General features: G+C 41.1%; 10 protein-coding genes across 10 annotated transcripts; 2 read left to right on the top strand and 8 right to left on the bottom strand.

Annotated features, from left to right (window-relative positions):
* Nucleotides 1-314: 314 nt before the first annotated feature.
* Nucleotides 315-1,476, bottom strand: F4812DRAFT_468607 (RTA1 like protein). Its single transcript, XM_047938802.1, has 3 exons — nt 1,181-1,476; nt 846-1,094; nt 315-787 (listed from the first exon to the last, which is right to left on the bottom strand). Exons 1-3 carry the CDS (start codon nt 1,341-1,343, stop codon nt 360-362), a joined length of 840 nt encoding a protein of 279 aa, XP_047785802.1. The 5' UTR covers nt 1,344-1,476; the 3' UTR covers nt 315-359.
* A 2,112-nt stretch (nt 1,477-3,588) lies between these two features.
* Nucleotides 3,589-3,944, bottom strand: F4812DRAFT_463585 (uncharacterized protein; the record flags this gene model as incomplete). Its single annotated transcript, XM_047938233.1, has 2 exons — nt 3,589-3,834; nt 3,891-3,944. The coding sequence occupies 2 exons, from the start codon at nt 3,942-3,944 to the stop codon at nt 3,589-3,591; spliced, it is 300 nt and encodes a 99-aa protein (XP_047785801.1).
* Nucleotides 3,945-4,553: 609 nt separating this feature from the next.
* On the bottom strand, nt 4,554-5,995 carry F4812DRAFT_453453 (uncharacterized protein; the record flags this gene model as incomplete). Its single annotated transcript, XM_047936488.1, has 5 exons — nt 4,554-4,572; nt 4,794-5,267; nt 5,322-5,482; nt 5,535-5,645; nt 5,705-5,995. 5 exons carry the CDS (start codon nt 5,993-5,995, stop codon nt 4,554-4,556), a joined length of 1,056 nt encoding a protein of 351 aa, XP_047785800.1.
* Nucleotides 5,996-7,040: 1,045 nt separating this feature from the next.
* On the bottom strand, nt 7,041-9,143 carry F4812DRAFT_446297 (uncharacterized protein). Its single transcript, XM_047935630.1, has 2 exons — nt 7,417-9,143; nt 7,041-7,334 (listed from the first exon to the last, which is right to left on the bottom strand). The coding sequence occupies exon 1, from the start codon at nt 8,473-8,475 to the stop codon at nt 7,429-7,431; it is 1,047 nt and encodes a 348-aa protein (XP_047785799.1). The 5' UTR covers nt 8,476-9,143; the 3' UTR covers nt 7,041-7,334; nt 7,417-7,428.
* Nucleotides 9,144-9,444: 301 nt separating this feature from the next.
* F4812DRAFT_446295 (uncharacterized protein) lies at nt 9,445-10,237 on the bottom strand. The gene is made up of 2 exons (XM_047935629.1): nt 10,153-10,237; nt 9,445-10,094 (listed from the first exon to the last, which is right to left on the bottom strand). The coding sequence occupies exon 2, from the start codon at nt 9,718-9,720 to the stop codon at nt 9,517-9,519; it is 204 nt and encodes a 67-aa protein (XP_047785798.1). The 5' UTR covers nt 9,721-10,094; nt 10,153-10,237; the 3' UTR covers nt 9,445-9,516.
* On the bottom strand, nt 9,445-10,756 carry F4812DRAFT_468603 (uncharacterized protein; the record flags this gene model as incomplete). The annotated part of the gene is made up of 4 exons (XM_047938801.1): nt 9,445-10,094; nt 10,153-10,276; nt 10,335-10,464; nt 10,514-10,756. The coding sequence occupies 4 exons, from the start codon at nt 10,754-10,756 to the stop codon at nt 9,878-9,880; spliced, it is 714 nt and encodes a 237-aa protein (XP_047785797.1). The 3' UTR covers nt 9,445-9,877.
* A 1,265-nt stretch (nt 10,757-12,021) lies between these two features.
* F4812DRAFT_463581 (uncharacterized protein) lies at nt 12,022-12,666 on the bottom strand (the record flags this gene model as incomplete). Its single annotated transcript, XM_047938232.1, has 1 exon — nt 12,022-12,666. The coding sequence occupies one exon, from the start codon at nt 12,664-12,666 to the stop codon at nt 12,022-12,024; it is 645 nt and encodes a 214-aa protein (XP_047785796.1).
* A 1,170-nt stretch (nt 12,667-13,836) lies between these two features.
* Nucleotides 13,837-14,797, top strand: F4812DRAFT_446293 (ankyrin repeat-containing protein). Its single transcript, XM_047935628.1, has one exon. The coding sequence runs from the start codon at nt 13,902-13,904 to the stop codon at nt 14,727-14,729; it is 828 nt and encodes a 275-aa protein (XP_047785795.1). The 5' UTR covers nt 13,837-13,901; the 3' UTR covers nt 14,730-14,797.
* A 195-nt stretch (nt 14,798-14,992) lies between these two features.
* Nucleotides 14,993-16,834, bottom strand: F4812DRAFT_446289 (uncharacterized protein). The gene is made up of 3 exons (XM_047935627.1): nt 16,413-16,834; nt 15,712-16,327; nt 14,993-15,655 (listed from the first exon to the last, which is right to left on the bottom strand). Exons 1-3 carry the CDS (start codon nt 16,452-16,454, stop codon nt 15,066-15,068), a joined length of 1,248 nt encoding a protein of 415 aa, XP_047785794.1. The 5' UTR covers nt 16,455-16,834; the 3' UTR covers nt 14,993-15,065.
* Nucleotides 16,835-16,929: 95 nt separating this feature from the next.
* Nucleotides 16,930-18,227, top strand: F4812DRAFT_446287 (uncharacterized protein). Its single transcript, XM_047935626.1, has 2 exons — nt 16,930-18,155; nt 18,186-18,227. Exon 1 carries the CDS (start codon nt 17,385-17,387, stop codon nt 17,769-17,771), a length of 387 nt encoding a protein of 128 aa, XP_047785793.1. The 5' UTR covers nt 16,930-17,384; the 3' UTR covers nt 17,772-18,155; nt 18,186-18,227.
* Nucleotides 18,228-21,459: the final 3,232 nt, after the last annotated feature.

The raw sequence follows: 21,459 nt of genomic DNA, 5'->3' as shown, positions 1-21,459 counted from the left end.
TAAATCTACTGGAATCCTCACTTCGGTACATATGTCTATTAGCCACCCATGTACTTGCTATGCCGCAGAGAACCAATACGGATGTGATAGGTAGTATTAAATGAATGTACTCTACCCCCCTAAGTCGTAAATCGTACAGGTATTACTTGTGTCTGCAACACCACATACCCATCCTTTTATACCTCTATGTACCCTAGATAGTTATGATAGCCTGGAAAAAAGGCGGTGATCGGAGTGTTCCTCCTCTAGAAAATGTCCACGCCTGCATGAACCACTCTAACGGGCGATGCAAGCCCGAATGATTCCAACCACATACCAAAACACTACCCCTACTCTAATAGTTAACCATGAAACTCACATCAACCTAATACTTCTAGGCTTGTGACGGAGATGTGCCCTTGTTTGCCTCGGCTAATGACCCTACTGGGATGAAACCAGTTATAGGCAAATGAGACAAATACCATTGGGAGCGCATCCAAGCAGTACAAATAAGCTTCCTTCGACATCAGCTCGCCATCGGAACCCATAATGTACTCTATTACACGATACATGGATCGAATCATGATCAGAGTACTAGAGAGGTATAAGATAAGAACGAGCTTCCTCCACGGTGTCGGTAGCGCTAGAGAGACTCGAGTAGGATTTTTCGAAATACGTCGGTCGAATATAAATGTAACTACCATGAAAAAGCCGAAGAAGAGTATCTGAATGCAGAGACCACCAATGATGATGTTTTCGCCCCGACGAACGGCATCCAAAGTTTTCGCTTGCGTTAAAAGACCGCCACCTAGACACAAGGACGTAAGTACACAAACGGGCCTCGAATAACTATGTAGGATATTTACCTCCGCCTTGAGCAAAAAAGGATAAAACGTCACCAAGAACGAAAACCTTTGTTAACCATCGTGGCTTAATGATCGAATAGGAATTGGCTTCTAGGAGAACAATTAAGCGTCCTAGAATCATGTATATGGAAGCCGCGAAGAGAGTAGGTCCTAGAAGGAGGAGGGTCGACTGGATGATATAAGGATTCTTAGTGAAGTTGGGATATTCCGGTGACGACATTGCTCTTCCGACGTAGCCAACCGCCTCGACTATGTAAAGATTAGTTATCGTGAAAAACTAACTTAGACACGCAGGTGTAGAATCATTAACCGAAGGTAAAATGTGGAATACTTACAGAGACACCCGATTACGAATGGAATGAAATACCATGTTCTTTTCCGGAATAGCAGTATTATATGCCAAATAGCTGAGATGGTGAACAGAAGAATGAATATAATCGCGGCAGCCATAGAAGGCTTGTACCGATAGAATACGTAAGATGGCACTTCGTTAGCCATATTTTAAATCGTTAATCTTCGTGTCTTTGAGGGCGAGGGCTTTCGATACAGTAACTGTCAATATGATTCTTTTATTCGGCATCAGCAAGTGAAGAAATCTTTCCTGCAGACAATACATATCCCGTAAAAACTTCAAGCGGCGAGCACACTCTTATATTCCCAACAATCGATATCTTCTCATCGGACGAAATGCATAGCCTCCTAAATCTAAGACCGCCTAATAGGGGAAGGGAACCCAATCAGCGTAACTAAAATTTGGGATACATCTTTTTTTGGACGTTCAAGATACGAATTACTACGCGTACTCGCATACTCGCACTTATGCGGCTTAGAGTACCGCCACGTTTTAAGCATGTTCGCATTCTCGTACTTTAGGCAACGAGATTCTACTAGGCGCAGATGTCACCTAAACGTTCTGGAAGGGCTAACAAATATCTCTATCACTCTACCGGCACGATCTGTCTGAAACCAGGTGCAGATCTCCATCCACGTCCATATTCGTATGAAATACGTAATTGCCATCACGATGTTTACAGATACCCGACTGCGTACCGTATGGGTGTAGATTATCTAGAGAAGGAATCAGTACATAGGTTATCCACCTCATTATCCGCGCTCTTGTCTTATATGGTCATGTTTCTTAGCATAGGACGTCTCATACTTGAGATAGCAAATCAAATAGATTACGCAGTCTCAGGGATTGCTGGCTCTCATAATTCACACTATCAACAACTTTTTTTTGGGTACCTACTAGGTATTCCACAGTCATGCTAACGTCTAGCTTAGCGTTTCAAGTTTCACTTTTTTTCGTATCTTGTATGCATTCGTACCCACCACCAAGTCGTCTCGCATTAAAGTACGAGTAATGCGAGAAGCCCCCACCTATGTCGTATCTTGACGCGAACGTTAGTTATCTTAAGTGCGAGAAGAAGGGCAAGGCAATATTATTGGTCCAAGCTTATTCAAAGAAAAAGATTTTTTCCCCCACAAACAACAGAGCATGAGAGCCACGTACGCGGCTAATCAGTGGCACACTCACACTTTCTCGAAATCCCACCATATTGTCAACTATTATTGTTGTGTCCCATTATTAGAGATGACCTCTCAACCCTTCTCTCTTGTTACCTTTGGGTTCAATCATAGGTAAACCCGTCGAGGTATTAGGTATGAGATACTAGATTTTAGGTACTTTTTGCATGTAAATGAGCCTTGGGGATATTTAAGCAATGCCTGCCCAACTCTTCTAGCTACATGTAGTTAACGTTAACCATTCTCGATAGTTTAGCACCCTGCGCTTGCTAGACCTATCAATGAATCAAGTGATATTTTGGGTATCGAGAGCTTTAGAGAAAGCATAATCAGCAAGAGAAGGATATCCAAATTTCAAAATAGGAATGGTATTTTTCTTTGGTTCAACTCTTTTGAGGCGCACATTGGGATGGGACTAGGTGTTTAGAGTTCTGTTGAGACTTGTTATGCAACACCTTTGATGACCCCAAAGGAGTTTTAAGGCTGATAAGACATTCATGTATCATATTTATTATTTCCTTATAATAGTAAATAATGTTTACGTCTTAGAATAGGTATCGAATAGCGTTGAAACCAACGGTCCTATATACTCCTAGCGTTATGCTACATATAAAATCATTTTAGATAGCTTCAGGGATGTTTCATACGAAATGATTTTTTGCTGCGTCTTCGGGTTGTTGGCAGAGTTAGACTTAATACTACCTACCTCCTAAGGGAGTAAAGACCGACTTCCGTAATGTTACCATCTCGAAGCAGCATTGTCACTCTATGATACCTTTATCAATACAACTTACAAGGTTGGTCTATGAATCTTACCCTATAGATTATTAATTAAGCTCAATTGCTTGCATAGAAACATCTTTTATGCACTCAATAATGAAAAGGCTATTGAGGCTGAAAGTCGACATTGGTTATGTACCTCTCAGCCCTCTCAAGAATCTCCCGAATCCATAAATATAGATTTATGCGGGGAACCCCTGAAAGATGAAGACAACCTTGGAAGACTTTCAATTGCAACAACATCTCTAGTATTAGCTACGGGAAGAAATTCTATATGTAAAAGATGGAATTGAATAAATTATCTCCAAAATGAACCCGGCCTCTCAATTTTCTGAATTCTATTCGTAAAGATATCGCGGAGTGACAAAGCCGCTGAATGAACGTTTTTGGTGGGAATTTCGACCCCACTAACTGCCGTTTTGCGACATCATACATTTCAGCCGCAAACTTGGTTAATGGCATCTTCCCTGCAGCTTCTCCCACCATGTTGCCAGCATTGGGACTGGATATAGTTGATTGTTGAGAATATGCTGTAGAGACAATTCTCATAAGCGGATGAGCCGACACACTTGGGATTGCACTTGGGACAAGCATCGGCATAGGTATCAGCTTGCTTTTTGCAGACTGATAAATCCGGGGGCCCTGTAGGTGTGGGGATATCGGTGCTAGCTGGAGAAGACGTCTAGAATAATTAGAAGATTGCAAGAGAAAAGTTTACACATGTTGAATCATAGGTACCTGAGCGAGCGCCACAGCAGGCAATGCTAGAACAACGATTGATGCGAACTTCATGGTGAAAACGTTATCGAAACTTCTCCCCGAAGAACGACTCGTCGGATTAATGCGATTATATTTTAGAGTAAAGAGTGATAGTTTTTACATTTAGCTACAAGAAGAAACGAAATATATCAACTTATTTATACTTCATCTTCACCCTGCTCTTTGAGTTACTCACTCTAGTCCAAGCTGATTTAACGTATCTGAGTGGTTGTGAGGGATTGATGTTTAGATGTGCTCCATAATTGAATCTTACGGTGAAGAAGAGAACACACGGTTATCATTGCCGAGAACCTGCCTAGAAAGTCTGCGGTACGAATGGATTTCTCTTTCGAGGCGTAACACTCGCAGGTTTTATTCTTGAGAGTTCAACTCCACTTCTCCTGGCATGTATGATGGCCAACCACGCTGAATTAATTGATCAGAATGAGGACATATAATACCCAACTGCAGCAAAGAAAAAAATAGAGAGAGAGAGAGAGCAGAGGCTTAGATGTAAAATTGTTAGTAATAGAGATAAGTAATAGCGGGTGGGTTGTACACTAAATATCGTCAAGCAAGGATCGATGCGCATTGAGGTGTAAACATGACATGATAAAGAAGATGGCATCCCTGTGCCTTCGATTAGGGGGATAGCTCCTGCCTAAATAAATAAATATATTTCTCTACGCTCTATGAAGCTGTACGCTCAATAGACTCTCCAGGATATCGTGCGCTCCAGTCAGCATTGGCGCAGCAGTATTGAGAGGCCAACAAAAGCTGCGAGCACCGGTAGACTAAACTAAGGAACCCCTCAATGGAAAAATCGCAATACCCGCTCATATAACTTGAACCCCCTGAGCTATTTTACAGCCTTTTACATACCGGGGAGAGAGGTGAGCCCTACGGGGAATAGCGTTAGCCAAAATGCCTTCGGACGAGAGGCTCACACGAGATGACTTACATCCGTCAATGTCTTCGTTGACAGTACTCTTGACCTTGCATGCATTCATCTGCTGCACGCTCTGGGAAGCCAAAGGTCTACCATTCTCGCAAGCTTGGAACATGCAAGACGAATCCATGGCGCGCTGGAGCGCGTCGCCCTTCCAGCCGAACACGTAGTCCGCGTGAGTACCGTATCCCTCGTTGTCGCCATAGCTCAGCGTGAAAGGCTGAGAACCGTCGCTAGGCCACATGTTATTGAACTGAGTCGTATCCCATAAGGTCTCATAAGCTACCTGGGGTACTCGGATCGGGTGACTGCTGGGGCAAGGTCCAGAGTTTTGGAAGGCATCCTTCACGGTGTTATACATGTGGGATTGGTGATCCGGGCTGTCCAGGTTCTTGCCATCCCAGCAGCTACATTCCATACGGTTAGCATAAAAAAGATAATACAAAGCGGGATTTACTAACGCGGGGAAGTGGTGGACTGTCATGATACCACCCGCACAAGGCTTTGTGGGGAAGTCATCGAGCTCGGGAAATCTGGTTCCCTTGTTTTGGAGACAGACGAATTTAAGACCAGGTCCGTACTTTGAAGTCGCGGTAGGAGTGCCCACGGTCATACGGAAACCCTTTGTCGGTTAGCCTCTCACAGCGACTAGACGCCGTCGCATTCCGACTTACCGGCTTGAAGGCTGTGATCTTCTGGTTGCCGTTGGAATAGAAGTCCTGCTGCGTGTAGTAAATTGTCATTCCTCCGTTGATACCGTCAGGCAACGCGGTGTTCTGCATAATCTTTTGGCAGAGAGTTAAGTTAGTTAAGCGTACGGCGAAGTCAGGGGTTAAGTTCGTACAGGAACGCGTTTGTATGTGCCGTTAGGGTGTTTGAAGAACATGACGGCAGTCCAATAATTAGAGAAGTCTTCGGAGAAAGTGCACGTCGTACAAGTTCCCCTATCCCCGATGTCGTCTCCCATACTAGCGTTGAAGGCATTTCCACCAACAATCTGGTGAAGATGGGCCGATGGAACCTTGCCAGGCTCGACGAGGGGATCCAGACGTTGGATGCTCACGGTCGAGCATCCGAATCGAAGTGCAGCCTGAGAAGGCGCGACGAGCGCTAGAGTGAGAGGTAGCCACTTCATCTTCGCAGTTGGTTGTAGGGTTAGAGATGTGTTTCCGCGACGACAAAACGTTTACCACGAGTGCGCGACGAGGTGCTTGATATCCGTCCATATGTACTAGCATCAAAGCCAGACACTTCTCTGGCGTCGAGATTTGCCGACAGCCGGATACCGAGGAAAGGTCTAGAAATAGATTGACCGATCGTCATTCTTTAATAGGTTTCTGCTATTTTACCGTCTTGTTTAATTTTCAATTTAGGCGAGTTCCAAAAGGTCCAACTCGGGAGATGCGTCCCCGCATCTTTCATATCGGGTGAAGCGTAGCATCATCTCATTATCGAATCAAATATCAAGGAACTCGATGGCCAAGACAACAATTCAGGGCTGTGACCCAAGCCGACTCAAGAAATTATGAATTGGGCTCGGTCTTGAATCTGGCATAGGGCGTTAGCCGGGTACGATATATGCGTCACCACAACATTATCTATCTAGCTAGGTATCTGACGAAGCCAAAAAGGTAGAGGCATCGGGCGATACTGTTACAGATCGAGCCAAGAACGATGCCAGCGGCGTAGAGTCTATGCGACGAGGTATAATAGTAGGGCCGAAGGCAGTATGTGGGTGGTAGCCTTACAGTTCACCGGGTTAAATCTGCCGGACTCGGCAATCATGGTAGCACGGTTGTTACGCCTCACGCGGGCTTCGAGTATAATTTAACTTTGAGGCTTGGCTAGAGTTTGGGCCGAGAGTATGGAGATAATTCCAAATTTTGGCTTCAGCAAATAAGTTTGCAATTTCTTTTTCTCGAAATAGATGGAAGACCTGATAAGGACTGACATATACCTTAGGTATTCAATCGATTACTTGTCCTTGAATTTGTATAACGTGTAATATCGAAGATACCTAAATACCTACTTACCTGGGTAAGGTGACGTTGGTTCTAGGTAGAAAGATTTGCCGTCAGACGCGCAAACGATGGGTATCGGGAATTATAGCGGATGATCGACACTATACCCCGCTACGATCTGGTAAACTTTATCCGCCAATAGGTAACATGTACCTAACCTAAGGTACAATACCTTACCTACCTATTTAGCATTAGGCAGCACCCTACTATGCGCTAGCTTAGGTACTATGTAGGCTGCTAAATTTTTAGAAAGCACAACATATCAACAAACATACCGTCCATCATATTTCTAATGTCAGACATTTTCCTGAGACAAAAGGGAAGGTAATGCATCTTCGCTTCCAGATTTTGACCCTACTACCTCGGAGAAAAAATGGCAAGGCGACCAATTATTCTTTAGCATTCACACAAATATGCAAGCCCTACGTCCATAGGTCCATAGCGCAGCGTCTTGTTAGTGTTTGTTATTTTGGTGCTATCTCGTTTCTTAGGAGGAAAATATGAGGTACCTAACCTAAGCTAACATACAACCAAGAATCACCTAGCTTTATACGCCGTCGCTCCCACTATATTCAATTTCTCCACATCCCGATTGCACCCATAGGCCCTGTCCGGGAAATACATTCGATTGGGTTTGGTATGTGAACCCAAAATCGCACGCTGGTCCTCCACTCGGGGCTCCGACGTAATATAGCCCACAGAACCCCGATATTCCCGCCATCATGCCGACGCACCCTTCATTGTCCTGGCAGAGCTGACAACAAGCCGCCGGTTCTTCGTACTTTTCTTCCGGGATATATATCACCGAGATATTCTTCGCATACTCTCCGGACACCAACCCGAACTCTCCAATACCCGAAATGACGTTCGTTGGCGCACATTTAGCAGCAAAGGTTGTGGTTGTTGTTGCCTCACATCCTGTACTAGTCGTAGCAATGCTCGTGGCGACATGGTACGATGTTATTGTACTTGTGACGGTCGTACCATACGTTGTAAAGGTGTAGTACGCTGCGGCCTTCGTGACGGTTGTCGTGGGAGCTGTTACCGTGCTAGTAGGTGTAAATGTCACAGTTGTCACCCCGGACGTCGTCGTCGGGATCAGAGACGTAAACCACGTTACACCTGTCTTGCATATGACCTGCGAAGGATACGAAGCTGGTGCAGTAGTCACTTGGCCCGAGACTGGATCATAACTGCCTCTATACTCTGTTACAGTTGACGGAGTTATACCGTTCGTGCAGACAGTACTAGGCCATGTAGCTGTTGCAACTGTCGGTTGCGCTGTATTCCATAGTGTCGTCGTTGGCACCGTTATGGTTGAGATGCTCCAGGTCAAAAATGTTTGAGTGAGTACTGTGGTAGTAACAGCATCAACCGTAACCTTGGACGTCGAAGGAACCGTTACTTCTTTGCCTGTGAGGATAGACGAGACGGTGCTGATAGTCGTAGAGGTAGGAAGAGACTTAGGTACCGTGCCACCTGTACCCCAGACCGTCGAGCATTGGCTTTCAGTCTTGAAAGAATATTCCGTGCCTGTGGAGGCCTGGGCCAATGTGCCGCATATGGCAATAGTAGAGACGAATAAGCTTAGCATGGTGAAGTTGGCGGTGTGCTTGTTGGCTACCTAGGTACATAGGTATTTGATAATACGCACAAGGACAACATCATAGTCTCTCACAAGAGGTAGCGAGCTGGGCCTGTAAGTATTTATAAATTCGCCAATACTCCCTCGTCAATTATTAAAGTCTAACCCCATCATTCACATACAGGAGCACCAGGGCCAACATACGATTATCGTACAGCATGCTCAGGTCTCATTGCCTGCATCGATCGGTGAACAAGTCAGAAGCTTTGTCATCAGGTAGGAAAGAAAACCCGCTGTTACTTGACTAAATGAGCAGGTCTAGAACTAGTTTGTGCCGAAAATCTGTTCCGGCCCGTCGTCCATTAGGGAGAAAAAGGCAGGAGAAATCACCAAGGTGAACCAATTGCAGTATAGCGTATCAACTTTGAGTGCAAGGCAATTAGGCAAGCTGTATGTAAGCAGCATAACCGAATTGGTGATGCTAGAATGGGTCCTTGAACGGCACAGCTCACTACCTACCTGGTATTTATTGCTACCTACACACGGCGCGCGAGGCCGCCTTCCGGCCCTAGTTCAATGCGTCCGGGAGCATACCATACCAGGTCCTACAACATGGGGCTCCCCGAAGGAATCACTTGGACCGGTGTTATTCCCAATTCGCCAGGTCCTACCTTAGGTAATTTTAAATGTCATGCTTCATGCTGGTTGAGTAAAATTGCTCACCTACTCCTACCATTTTCAAAAGGCTTACAAATGTAGCACGGGTATCTAAGAACCTGAAAACGTCGAAATATTCGTGGAATGATTTTTTTTAGTTCAAAACGAGTACTGAGAAGTGAGTAACGATAGTGTTACAATAATAAACTTCAACCCTTACGAGGTAGGTATCTAACTCGCACTCAACTCGCACTCGATAAGGCTTTCTGTCCGGTTGTCGACTCTCCACTGCGATAGAGGGAGTTAGCATATTAGCCCAATAGCAGATCCGTTAGGTATGTAATCTCTTACAATATTGCAGGCACGCAGTCCAGATGATCGCAGTAGATTCTCTCACTCGTGCCTCGTCCGCTCTCGAGACGAGAAGCCAGTCATCATAACCATGTCCAGCGCTGTCGCTTCCCAATACGCACCCACCGTGGGGATTGCGTATTCATTTATTAGCAATTTACTATATCTGGGTTTCATAACCTTGGAGAGCCGCGTTAGAATTTTGACGCATTGCTCATCAGGCCAGTCGTGAAGGATGGAATGCATGTAGTAAGCCCTACTACCTAAACCACAAACACCACCAAGTTAGCGACAGCCTTATAGGATATATCGGTATCGGGTTGGTTACCTCGGATCGGTTACTCTTCAAAGAAATCGTGCGGCATCCTCTCTATCCGCTTATCTAGGCTGCTAATCTGATCAATCACCGCTGGTAAGTCTTGCAATATGAGGCGCCCAGGTACATGTGAAGGTTGAAAAGATCGCCAAAAGGAGGCCGTCCTTGGAGATGCTCGAAAAAGTCCTTGCTTGTTCCGTAGGCATATTGGTAAGGACCGTCTAAGGCATTGCTGGGAACCCTATATCCCGTCTTTCTCATGTATTCGTGCAAGTTGATATTCGAAGCTAGGAGGCCGCCCGACCTTTCGCCCCACGTCAACGGGTCACTCTACCCTACCATAGATAAATAGGGTGTCTTACATGAATGGGTAGCCAGCACTGATTATAGGTAGGCATAATGATCTAGTAAAGTTCGTTGGCGCATACTCGTCGGCGCCAGTCTCTTTCACATAACCCATGGCACTCAAATGGCGGAGGAATCGCCCTGGGTCTATTAGCCGAGAGAATTCATACCAATATACATTCTCTCTCGTGATACTCACCGACAAGAGCAGAATCGGCACCTACAGCCCCAGTAAGGTCGGTCGATGTTTTGCCTTTGCCGTCGTTTTCTGCCATAACCTTGAATAGTCCCAACTCAACGCAGGTGGTGAGAGCAGTCATCGCCGAGGGCTAATGTATACATTAAAATGCTTATCAAAAAGAAGATATAGGCGCATACCTGTGCCCAGCAATGCTTTATCATAGTCTCACGAGGCGTTTCCAACGCTCGTACTAAACGCCGAGCGGCCGCCACAAGCTCAAGTCTTGCACCATTGTCGACTGCAGAAACTGAGGATGATAGCTCATTGATCCTCCTAACGTGCGTATCAAGGCTAGCTAAGTCACAGGGCTTCAATGCGATCTCGGGGACCGTGGCTTGCCTATCCAAGTGTCCGTTGTCGGTAAGATGTTGCTCAGTCATTTCTAAAGAGACCAAAACGAACTTAGCAATGCAAGATGGAGACAATATATGGTAGGTACAAAACGAGAATGAGGCACGGATAGAATGGGCGAAGTTAGAAAGGGAGATAAACTGGCAAGTATGAATGTCGAGCTTAAAGTCTTTTATTTATGTACCTCCTAGGTACATCCCCATTCCTTATCTTACGGCTGCTTATAGTACTTGGTCCTAAGGCCTCTCTTAACGCCATCTTCCTCCCTCGCTCCCCGTCATGTACCCTCGTGATCTCGCACCCGGCACTTCTCTCCTATGGTCCTCCAGTTATTGGCTCTCTCCTTCTATCTGGTAAATATAAATATCTATGTTTGGCAGGTCTCTGGTCAGATCGAACTCTATTATTCCTAAGTATGAGCACTATGGCCTTCTCATGGGCTGGCGGTGATCACGCACTTCTTTGTTTCCGAATTTCGCATATCGTGGCATACCCCCGCGTTTAGCACTTGCATATTTTGAACCGGCGAACAACTGCTAATCTTTTATATCCGTTCTCGATCTTAGGTACTCATATCGTGCTATTTACCTATAGGTATCTAGTACATAACTCCAACGCCACACCTTTAATGGGTGCGGTCGTCGAGTTTGCGGAAATAGCACTATGAGAGGTAGCTAACTCATCTAATTTTGTTATGTTCATGTTGCACTAAAACATTTAATTGAATTTCTACCTCTCACTTTTATCCTGACACGCTTGAATATTTTGGCCTCTTTATTGACGTTGAGGATTCCCTTTAGCCTTGCTTTACTTCTACCCAACCTTATGCGTGCTTGCGATGTATCAACCAGCGGCTAGCTAAAACAATCAAATTCTAACTGCTCTTAGAGATAAAAGGTACTGGGTTGAGGGATTTAATAGCCGGACGGAGAGTATTTCAATCTGAATTGGACGGATAGCTACACCTACAGACGAGGACGGTGCGAGTTGGTCTCTCTATTCACATTCTATCCAAGCTAATGTCCAATGGAAAAAAGACCTCTCTGATCCAAAAGGTTATACTCAGCTACTTTACTGAAAACGAGCGAATGAAATTTTTATATAGGAGGTACCTAAGTAAATGAATGACCTATATGAACCAATTTGTTTTCTAACCCATTCAACGCGGACACTGCAACACATTTGTATGAACTTACACAATATAACCCCATAATTCCGACGAATTGGTAAATGTCGCCTATATAAAGTGATTCCTACGAGAGATCAAGTCATTGTAAGCGTATCAACAACCACATTAAGCACCAGCAGGCTTTTCTTGGCCCTGCTGCCAGTAGACCTTTTGCTCCGTTTTCCAGTCGTAGTTAGAATCCCCAATCCTGCTCTGGTCGATCCAGATGATCTTTCCAACCTTGGCGTTGTCAATTATACGCTCGAGCTCTATGCTCCAGAAAATCCCATCGGCCTTGGGGGTCTGGCTGTGCGGGAAGACGAGGTACGCAGTGCCCTTAGTCTGATCCGCGTAGTATGTAGAGAAAGCCCTCTGGAAGTCCTTGAACTTCGCGTCCGAGACCTTTGGGTATTGACCCTTGTGGACAAAGTTGTCGCTGTTCCAGATGTTGCGTACGGACGTGAGGCCGACCCCATTCGCCCATATTACAATATTGTTGATGTTCTTGTTGCTCTGACCGGTGAAGAAGATGGCCGTATCGACTTTTGGCTCCCCAAGTTTGGCCCAGGAAGAGAACTTGCTGGGGTCCTGGATGAGCTCGTCTACCTGTTCCTCGTTGGGGATCGTGAGAGCGCGAACATCGACAAGGCTGGACGTGTCTGTAGGAAGGGCGAGAGCAGTGGAGGCTTGCCAAGAAAGCAAGAGAATGGAGCTTAGGAAAGAAAAGAAGAAGAGGAAAGAAGAGCCTTCCCGGAACGCGGTGAACTTCATGTTGCAACGATTTGTGGTGTATTGGGATATGTGTCGTGATATGACTAGTGATTTCAAAGTGTCTCTGTGTTGCGTCTTGTAATGGCTACATGGGCATGTTGAAGTAGGTGGACGCGGAGCATCTTTATATCTTCATCTCGATTTACTACTGTACGCAACAAGTATTCTTCCTTTTGGCTTTCGCCTGTGATATTTACTACGTCAACCCACACAAATTTGAGTCTCACTCGCAACAGATGTTCCTTCCGCTAATGATAGTCACCCAAGTTCTCTTGTGAAGATCCGATAACTCAGACGTAACGCCTAGCAAGGCTTGTAGCGAAGTACCAAGCCGCGCCTGATCTACAAAATACCAGGAGCATACGTATGAACGTGGAATGGTGACATCTTCACCATCAAGTCTATAATTAACAACATAATGTCAATATCTCGAACACGAAGCTGACTTCATGGCTGATCTGCTGAAGATCTTGGTTATAGTTTCAAGCTGAGCTCAACCTACGGTGCTGAATGGGAGCCAGGACTTATGCCGATCGTTATCACGGCCTGAAGAAGGATTTTATATTGATCCCATATCCAAGCGGTTCAGCCCCCAAGAGCCTCATGCGGGGCTGTGAAGCGCAAATTAGCTATCCAGGTGATGTAGATCGATTACTATATGGTTATTTCCTTGGTTGTATAAGCAGACGTCCCGGGTGTTAGCATGAATGACATAATGCGGCCTGGCTGTTGGTGCAATGTGTTAAAGGCGCAGCATAGTAGTGGTCAGCATCAGGAACGCCTTTCTGGTTTCGTGTGCCTCGTGCAATGGCAGCTATTGAAGGTTGTATAAACACTTGGTAAGGAGAGCCAAAGATATGCGTTATACAAGGCTGACTATCCGTCATTGCACTATCATTTCCAGGCATAAGATAATCTCAGGGCGCTGTGGTGTCACTCATAGGATTTTAATGCGGTATTGTATTACACCAAGTATTGCTATGAAATCCTTACGTCTCTATTCTCTGATGTCATAAGTAGATCTCACTTTTAACCACGCCGTGTGTTATAATAAAGTGCTTTAAACGCCTAACGTCGGGTTAAAACCTACCTACCTTACTACCCACTTATTAGGTGATCTATACTTAACTCCTTAATTGTAACACAGCTTTTCCTTGTCCAAAAGCCAAAAAAGCACTATTTGTCTACCTTGGATAAAAACCTTGTATCGTTATAGCCGAAGCGAGCTCCTCACCATGTCGCCTTTTACTCCCCAACCTAATAGCCTAGAAAAGGCCATCTCGGAAAGCGATCTAGCAGCTGTCCAAACCCTGTACGCCGGGACGGCACCTGCACAACAGCCGGCATTCCTTGCTAAGACTGCCGAGCGCGCGGCGCGCCGAGCCCAGATCACGATTCTCGACTGGTGCTTCCGCGCGGGGCTCGCGGTGCCACAAGGCGAGACTCTCAACAACGAACTGTACGACCAGGCTTGCTTCTCGCGCTCGCCAGCCGTGTTTGAGGTACTGGCTGCCCACGGTTGGGATCTCAACGCACATCACAGCGAATTTGTGGGTGACGCACTGAGCCTCGCGGCGTACCATGGAGACACCGCGCTCGCCGAGTTCCTGCTAGAGCATGGCGGTGTTGACCCGAACCAGGCCTGGGGTTACCAGGAGCACGAGGCCGGCGTCTGGGCCGTCGTTGGGCCGCATCGATCGCCCGAGTTTTTACGAACCATGTTGTCCCACGGCTGGAAGCAGGCCGACAGCACTGCTCATATCGCGGCTGCAGAGCACGGCGATATGGAGATCCTCCGCCTGCTCGTAGAGGCCGGCAGTGCCAAACTAGAAGCCACGGATCCCTGGTGGGGCAACCCGACGGAGATCGAGGCGGATCGGTGGGGCACGGCGCTGTACCGGGCTGCCTTAAAGGGCCAGGAGGACGCCGTGGCGTATCTTCTCGAGAAAGGAGCGGATCCTTCGTTCAAGGATGAGAAGGGGAGGTCTTGCGCTTGGGCGGCGAGAGAAGGGGGCAGTCAGAGGATTGTTGAGATGTTGGAGGAGAAAGGGGTAAAAGAGTAATGTAGGGAAGAAGAGAAGAGAATGTTAGTGGGGCGTTATCTATAGGGGCTTCACGAAAGGAATGGTAGTGCTACGAAATATGTTGCTTTCACCATTAGACAATTGGAATAAGTACCTCTTTACTTCATCCTTTACCATTCTATCTTGAGCGTCACATTGTGATCAATCTTTGAACCCCCAAAGCACACCGCCGACATTCCATACGAAGACTTGCAGCATAGATTAGGCACGTAAAACTCTTCACATAAGCATATACTCAAGACTTCATGGGTACGCATTTTACTCATTGCAATAGTGTTACGGACCATAGTGTTGATATAAGAAACCTGTAACAATCTATACAGTTGGCCCATCCCTTATCAACTGGTGCTCCGCAGCCAACGCGTCTGGGTTATTATCCTCAAACCCAAAATTCCAGATACGAACGGGTGTCCAGCCTCCACCCCTATAGGCACCATGGCTACTTTCCCCCCCAACATGCTGCATCACGACGGGCGTCAACGCCCAGCGTAAATCACCCGTCGCATCCGCATATTCTTCTATAAAGCTATCGGTCGGTACATCAGACCACCTATTTCTATGGAAAAGGGGCAACAGCACGTCAGAAACCTTGGCACGCGGAAACACGAGCCCTTGTCCACAGCACGCGTGATCAGGCATTAGATGTACACCCGTCGGTCGCGGCGCCACACAATTACCACCAGCGGCGAAGTAAAGCAGAATTAGGAGAGGGGTGAACACAAGTGTAACCAGAAGGAATACCGAGCGCGTAAGGTGTAAACGCGCTGCGGGTACATACCGCCGCATCAAAAGTAGGATGCATGTAGTACCAGCAACGACGGCAGAAGATGAGGTCATGTATTTTAACCAGTACTCCGAGTTCCAACCAAGGAGACCCTCATAATAGAAGAGCCGTAAATAGAGGACTGCTTTTGCGATCAGTCTAGTCGCACCAGAACTCACATTCTTTTCGTGTACTTACAATCCATATACCCTGCTTTCCATGTCTTGGTCGTAGCAACTTCTAATGCTCTTGCGATTCGATGCCACCACCCGTCCATAAAAACGACATCATCCTCAATCATTAACAGGTAGGGAGCCCTAGTCTTTACACACTCTTCCATAACAATCGAATAATCGAATTTGGCTTTGACCCCGTGAGATTCCTTACGCTCTATGGTTCGAGCCAGGTTTAGTCTGGCCGGGTCATCGCTATAAAAAACCATCTGATCAGCCATATTGGCAAGCCATGGCTGCTGGTGACCTTGGTGCTTTCTCAGGTCGGTATGGGCAAGAAGCACAACAAAGTAAAGATCTTCCCGCTCTTTTGCACTAAGGCCGTGTTGTAGGGAACCCAACGTTGACTCGAGGTACGATATCCCTTGCCTCTGCGCCGAGGGAATTCCAATACACAGTGCAGGCGGAGTACTGCTATTTCTTTGCAGATGTCCCTTGGTACCTTGTAGATTGGCATGCTCTATGCTCTGTTGTATTCGATACGTCGAATAGCTAGGGGCGCGCGCACGTTCTGACTGAAAAAATACGGAGGTTGGATCTTTCCAGCATGTTAATCGAAGATATATTATAAGCGACGAGTACTAAATTCTCACAACACTGTTAATATTTTGCCTCTTGGTATCCATAGCCAACCTACAGATCTTGAGATGGCAAACGGGTACTGACAAGAAATGAAAATCCCAAAAGCAGCCGTACACTAGCATGCATCCTACAACCCCAATGTTCAAATAATACTAGCAAAAGATACGAAAAGACAACGATTCAATAACAACAATAACACCAAAGTGAAAAGACTTAGTTCATCATAAAAGAGACGGTTTCTGGTCCTGGATAATAGGCATAAGAAAAGTAAGAAATTGCAAGCACTTACTGAAAGAAACTCCGAAGTCCTACCCTTCCTGTATTTAATTGGGGGCCTTCCACAAGTAGTGAAAGACAGCGCAGATCTAGCATTACGGAGATTTCTAAATCCTTTGTGCTGGGCTTGAGACACTGTGTAACATCATATGCCGTGTAGCCCTTAGGCGCCGTCCAGCCTGATCCGATGACGAAATTGACCAGTTACCGGCTTTTAGAAGCGTCCCGGCAGCGCGGATTAGTGCCCCCCTCGGCGCCGAGGGGGAAAAGGGGGAAGGCATATACTCAAACACCGCGCCTAACCACATCTAGAGTTGTCAGCTAAAAGGATTCCGCATGACATCACCAACGTCCTAGATAGAAAGTACGGAAAACCAACAAGCCAAAAAGCAAATGCGTGTAACACCCGCTGATACTTGCCCAATACGCATAAGATCTGAAGTCTTCATAGCCTCACAATGTTAACGTGGACGCCGACAACGCCGCAAAACAACGCCGCAAAACTGCGTAAAGATGGCGATCTTGCTTGAAGCTGTGACGACGTATTCTCAATCAATTACGAGAGAAAGGCTGATGGCGGATGGGAAAGAGCTTGAAGGTAAACGAAAAGTCAACGACACTTGAGATATAAAAGGGGTTGGTTTCGTCCAAACTTAGGTTGTGTATTATCTCTACCATCACATTCACATCTCGATCAATATCACCATCAATCAGCACACTATCTTATCATTTCGCTACCTAGTTTAAAAACCACCAAAAAGCCAAATTAACACTATCATCATGTTCTCCGCAAAGACCTTCCTCCTTTTTGTTGCCGCGGCCGCCAGCCCCTTAGCTACCGCCCTGGCCGAAAACGGGACGGTAGAGGCTGCCGACTTCTGGGCCATGTTCTGCGACGACACAGAGTGCTCCCAGAACTGTGGCCAGTCTGTACAAGTCTCGAACCCCGGCTGCCTCAACCAGAACGGCCGCCAGTCCATTCGATTCCACGGTGGCGACGTCGGCTCGGGTGACTACTCCCTGGTCATTTCCCCTAGCGGCGACTGTCCTTGCCAGGAGTCGTGTTCGAGCATTCCTACCAACACTGAGTGCTGGGACATCTCGCGATTCCAGGATGCCAAGTCATTCCGGTTCATCGGAGGCCACTGCGACGGCAACAACTGCTAAGTTTCGCTTCCACGGGATGCGCTAGGATGCTATCAGCCGCGGGCTTATTACCTAGGGCGCGAATCACGCTGCAAAATATTGGGTTTCAGTCAGGGAAAACCGTTAACTCTCTTTCCATTATTGAAGTTTTGATTTAAATTGTACATCATGTGTGGAGGGTCATATTTCAGGAATTTCATCGAAACGTTATCATAGAGTTTACTATTAGTCATTCGTTTCAATGCTATTTTATTTATACGATGGTTAGTTGGTTTTTTGAAACATGCTAACAGATAAATGGGTTTTATTCGTCTTTTGAAGTTACATGAGGCACCACGTCCGAGGTGCACAAAAGCCCTGAGTTTACGAACGTCATTCGTCTTAACGTCTTACGTTTTACGTCTTACGTTTTAATGGAAATATAATAACCTGTAATAACCTTTCGGGTATTATAAGTATCGTGGGTATCTTAGGTATTATATCGTATTAGAAATATTATATTGTAAATGCTTTAAATTTATAAAAGGTTATTATTATTAATTTATATTAAATTATTAAGTAAAATCGATTTTTTTAAATAAGGTTTTATATAAAAAATGAATAAAATTTCGGATTTTTAATTAAATATAATAAATATATTAAATAAAAAAGAAATTATTAAAAAATAAAAAAAAAATTTATTTTATATAATTTTATAATATATATATATTTTAATAATATTTAAAGTTAAAATTAAAATTAGGATTAAAATTAAGTAATTTAAAAAAAGATTATTTAATTTATAAAAAAAGTTAAAAAATTAATATATAAATATATTAACTATTTTATTTTTTAAAAATAAAAAATAATTTTATTATATATGGTTTTTTAAAGTAAAAATATATTAAATATAAAATATTTAAATAAAAATTTATATTAAATACTTTTATAAATAATTAAGTAAAAAATTATTTGCGTAAATAAAGTTATTAAGTAAAAACATGTAATTAAAATAAAATTAAAATTATAAAACTTATTTTTTTTACACGTTAAAATATTAAACGTTAAATGTAAGGTTTAATTATATTATAAAAAAAAACCGATTTAAAATATAAAAGGGTAAAAGCTAAGGGCCGGATTTTTTAAAAACGTAAAAGTTTTTAATTTAAATCGAGCCGAAATTTCGAACGAACTTTTTTAAAAAATTAAAAAAAAATTAATAGCATAAAAATAATATAAATTAAAGTTAAAGATTAATAATTAAAGGTTTAAACTATAATTAATTATTAAAGAAAAAAATATAAAATAATTTTATAAAAATAAAAAAAAAATAAAAAAGTTATAAAATAATAATTATATACTTAAATTACTTTTTATTATTATTTTTATCTTTTTAAATATTTTTATTTTTTGCTTTAAAGTTTAAAAGCATTTTAAGGTGGACTTTTTTATAAAAGCTTTAAAAATTACTTTAAAGTTTTTTAATATTATAAATTAATAAACTAAAAAGTTATTCCGTAATAAAAAGCGGGGTTCCATAATGTTAAGACCGGAAAAACCTTTAAAACACGTAAAAAAAATATTAATTTAATTAATTTAATGGATTTTATAAAATTTAATATTAAATTTAATAAAATTAATTAAATCTATTAAATTATAACGAACTTACATTTAAGTTCGTAAAAATGTAATAATTAACGTTTAATTTTAAATAAATAATAACGATATAAATTAAATGTTAAAATATTATTAAAAGCGTTTATTAAAAAAGCTTAAAATTTTTTCCTTTATATAAATATAAGATTTAAATTAATAGTTAAAAAAGTGTAAATGAATAATTAAATATATGGTAGTATTATATATCCCGTAAGCTTTTTTATTTTTTTATTTAAAAGTATTATAATCTTAATGATTTTAGTAATTTAATTAATTTCGTTAAAATTAACGAAATTAACGAGATTAATAAAATTATTACCTTTTATTAAATTATCTAAAGTTTATCCGTTTAATTGTACGTTTTAAAAACCTTGCTTTTATATAAAGTATGGTTTTCGCGTTATTAGTTCGTAACATTATCTTTTTTTTCTTAAGTTTTTTATCTTTAAAGATTTTTCGGTAAGCGTATTTTGTAATGTTCCTTTTTTTTTTTTATTATTTTTTAACTGATTTATTAAAATGTTAAATTGTGTATTTAAGTTCGTTACGAAAAGTAAAAACCGTGTTAATTAGTAAAAAAGCAAAAAACTTTAAGCTTTTTTAATTAAGTTAGTTAATACTTTACGCATATTGTGTTTAAATTATGTTTATTTTAAAAAACCCTTATATTATTTTTTGCCGAGTTTTTTTTTTATAATATTTATATTAAGAAAAGTTATCGTTTTAATTATAACGTATTGAAAATAAACTTTTTAACCAAGTTAAAATAAAAATTAAACTTTTTTAAAAATAAACAGTATTAAATAAAAAATAAAATCTTTCGTTTTAAAAAGGAAATAATAAATCGTTTTAAATAAATTAAAAAAAGTTAAAAAAATATTTCTTGTTACTTTATTTACTTTAAGGAAATTTATCATAAAAAAGATATTTTTTAATATAAAAAAAATTAAATTATAAAAAAGAGGAAAAAAAAAAAGTAAAAGTTAAAATGCTTTAAGTTTAATTAGTTTATTTATACTTTTTAATTTTTTTAAAGGCGATTTTAACGGGGCTACTATTTTTTAAAATGGTTTTAACTTAAAGTTAAATCCGTTATTACTTGTAAATAATTAAGGTTTTTTCAGTAAAACATTTTCACAAGTTTTTAAGCATTTTTAAAATATTTAATTAATTCTTATATATTTTCCTTTAATAAATAATTTTTTTATTTAATTAAATATTTAATTTAATTTTTAAATTTTTTAAAATTTAATACCTTTTTAATAACGTATTTTTAATTAGCTTTAATATTTAAAGTAATTTATATTAACGCATTTTCAGGTGCTTTTTTTAATAAAAAAATATAAAATATTAAATGTAACTTTATTTTTGCTAATAATAATAATTTATAATTAATTTCCGAAATAACTTTTTTAATTTTAAAAAGTTTAAGTTTTTTATAATTTAATTTATTATTTAATTTTTTAATTTTAATATTTTATTATAATAAATAAACCTTATTTTCCTTTTTAAAAATTAATCTTTTAATTTTATATTAATTATTATATTTCTTTATTTTTATTTATAAAAACTTAAGTTTATTTATTAAATATTTTTACGTAATTATAATTTATTTTATTATAATTTTTATTTTAAATAAAAATTTTTTTATATTTTTATTAATAGAGCTATTATATGTAATTTTTATTTAAAATAATAATTTTACTTAATCATTTTACATTTTATTAATATATATGCGAAAATATTATTTTAACATTTAATTTAAATGTTTTATTTATTTGTTTAATTGTAAATAATATACTGTAAATAATATACTGTAAATAGCTTTTATTTTACATTTATTTTTATTATTAAATTAATTTAAAATTTAAATATAAATAATTTATTTTTATTTAATATAATACATTTTAATAATTTATATTTATTAATTATATATTTAAAAAAAATATAAGTTAAATTTTTCGTTATATTAGATTTTTTATATAATATAAAATGTTTATATTTAATTAATTTATTAACTATTACTTATATATTATTATATAAAATATTAATTATAAGTTTTTTTTAATAATAA

This window comes from Daldinia caldariorum (assembly GCF_022478825.1).
Source record: "Daldinia caldariorum strain CBS 122874 unplaced genomic scaffold F4812scaffold_26, whole genome shotgun sequence".
NCBI classification, from domain to species: Eukaryota; Fungi; Ascomycota; class Sordariomycetes; order Xylariales; family Hypoxylaceae; genus Daldinia; species Daldinia caldariorum.
This window is presented reverse-complemented; position numbering and strand designations above follow the sequence as displayed.